This window comes from Priapulus caudatus, unplaced genomic scaffold (assembly GCF_000485595.1).
Source record: "Priapulus caudatus unplaced genomic scaffold, Priapulus_caudatus-5.0.1 Scaffold94, whole genome shotgun sequence".
In the NCBI taxonomy this organism is placed as follows: domain Eukaryota; kingdom Metazoa; phylum Priapulida; class Priapulimorpha; order Priapulimorphida; family Priapulidae; genus Priapulus; species Priapulus caudatus.
The window spans coordinates 55,607-57,385 of NW_014577155.1; the positions used below are offsets into that span (position 1 = coordinate 55,607).

Below are 1,779 nucleotides of genomic sequence, written 5' to 3' on the forward strand. Positions count from 1 at the left end.
AGCAGTAGCAACAGTAGAAGCAGCAGTAGAAGCAGCAGCAGCAGCAGCAGCAGCAGCAGTAACAGCAACAGCAGTAGCAGCAGCGATGTTTGCTTTCATTATACCCCAAAACTACGTTTACTTTCGTTGCACTTTGTCGCCTTCAATCTAATTCACCTACTTCATAACGTTTGCTTTTATTGACCCTCTATAACCTTTGCTGTGATTAACCCTCTCCTCTGCCGCATGTTGCTAGGGACGCGACGCAGACGACGTACATGTGCACGTGCATGCACGGCTTCACGGGAAGAGACCGGGCGAGATCCGCGACAACCCGTGCAACACCGATCCGTGCCAACATGGCGGCACGTGTGATTGGTATGTCCTCCGCAGCAACGCAATTAATTCCCCGTTAGTTTCTGTACTACTAAGTTACCTAAGTACTTTAAGTTAACTAAGTAAGTTGCTGAGTTACTAAATTACGATTAATTATAATTGTCCACAATATCTCCACAATCACGGACAATCACTCCGCAACCACACTGCATTTGTGACCCGCTCCAGCATAATACGGACTAAGTCGCAAGTCATTGTTTTGAGTAATGAGCACGCACACATGTCAATGCTGAAAATGTCCTACCTGGACAAAAATGAAATTTTACAAAAATAAGTTTCTAAGTGCATATTTAATCCGGATATATAGGTTCAGATATCTCTAGATTATTATGGTCATTTTTAATTAAAAGAAAAGAAAATCTCAAAAGCTGCATATTCCGGAATAAGTCGGTTTCCGATCTTCAAATTGCTGTAGATCGGTCAATTCTTTAGATATAGCCAAATATTATATATAATTTTAAAGGTAATTAAATGATCTATTCAGATATGCACATAACTCAATTTGTAGAATTTCCTACTTAATCCTGGTTTTGCTGGAGCGGGTCACATTTTATACGAGACGAGAGATGAAAACTATAGGACTTAGGTAGAAAATACTACACTTGACATAATGCTCTTACGTGGTGTCTCTCTCTATATAAAAGCCGTATGAAATCAATGTAATGAAATGTATTGAAGTGTTATGAAATATTGCGGCGTCCTGCCATCTATCGGGGTAAATAATTTATAAGCGCGTATTAAGAGCATTGTGTTAGCGAAGAAACCATAGAAATAATATAGGTACTACTAGAATTATAGTGTATCCATATATTTCTGTGAAAGGAACAAACATCGTGATAATTATAGCAATGAAATAGAGTAATAAACATGCTATGCAACGCACATGGTGCGCTAGACTAAAGCTAATACGTCGCAAAATATGGTGGTTTTCCACGCGTTTTCATCGGATATTATTCACTAAATGTTGTAATCGTTAAAATCTGATGCCCCATTGTGCACGAAATGTTTGTTTTAACTGTCTAACAGATAATATAATATGTAAATAAAAGTAATGATGAGTAATAAGTTACTAAGCACGTCAATGAATCGATGATTTCTTTTGTTCTCATCTAGGGGTTATGGTGACAGGCCATACGTTTGCACGTGTAACTACGGGTGGAAGGGGCAAGATTGCGAGTATCCAAACGTCCCTTGCATCCGGTAGCCCTGTATGAACGGTGGCACCTGTTATTCACTCGTCAACTATCAGGTGCATACGTAACTACCAGATCGCCGGCGTCATTGATATTGAAGAAATTGAGGATTCCTAAGTCATGCCTTATAGAAGCTTATTATATATACACACGCACGCACGCACGCACACGCACGCACGCACGCACGCACGCACGCACGCACGCACGCACA

The 1,779-nt window shown here is 40.4% G+C and overlaps 1 protein-coding gene across 1 annotated transcript in view; it reads left to right on the top strand.

The window, feature by feature from the left end:
* The window catches only part of LOC106804963 (sushi, nidogen and EGF-like domain-containing protein 1), a 35,280-nt gene that overhangs the window by 31,488 nt on the left and 2,013 nt on the right, over nt 1-1,779 (top strand). The window contains exons 4-5 of the mRNA XM_014806381.1: nt 236-357; nt 1,489-1,624. Coding sequence (XP_014661867.1) covers nt 236-357; nt 1,489-1,589 — 223 coding nt within the window. The 3' untranslated portion in view covers nt 1,590-1,624. The remainder of the gene's footprint in view (nt 1-235; nt 358-1,488; nt 1,625-1,779) is intronic.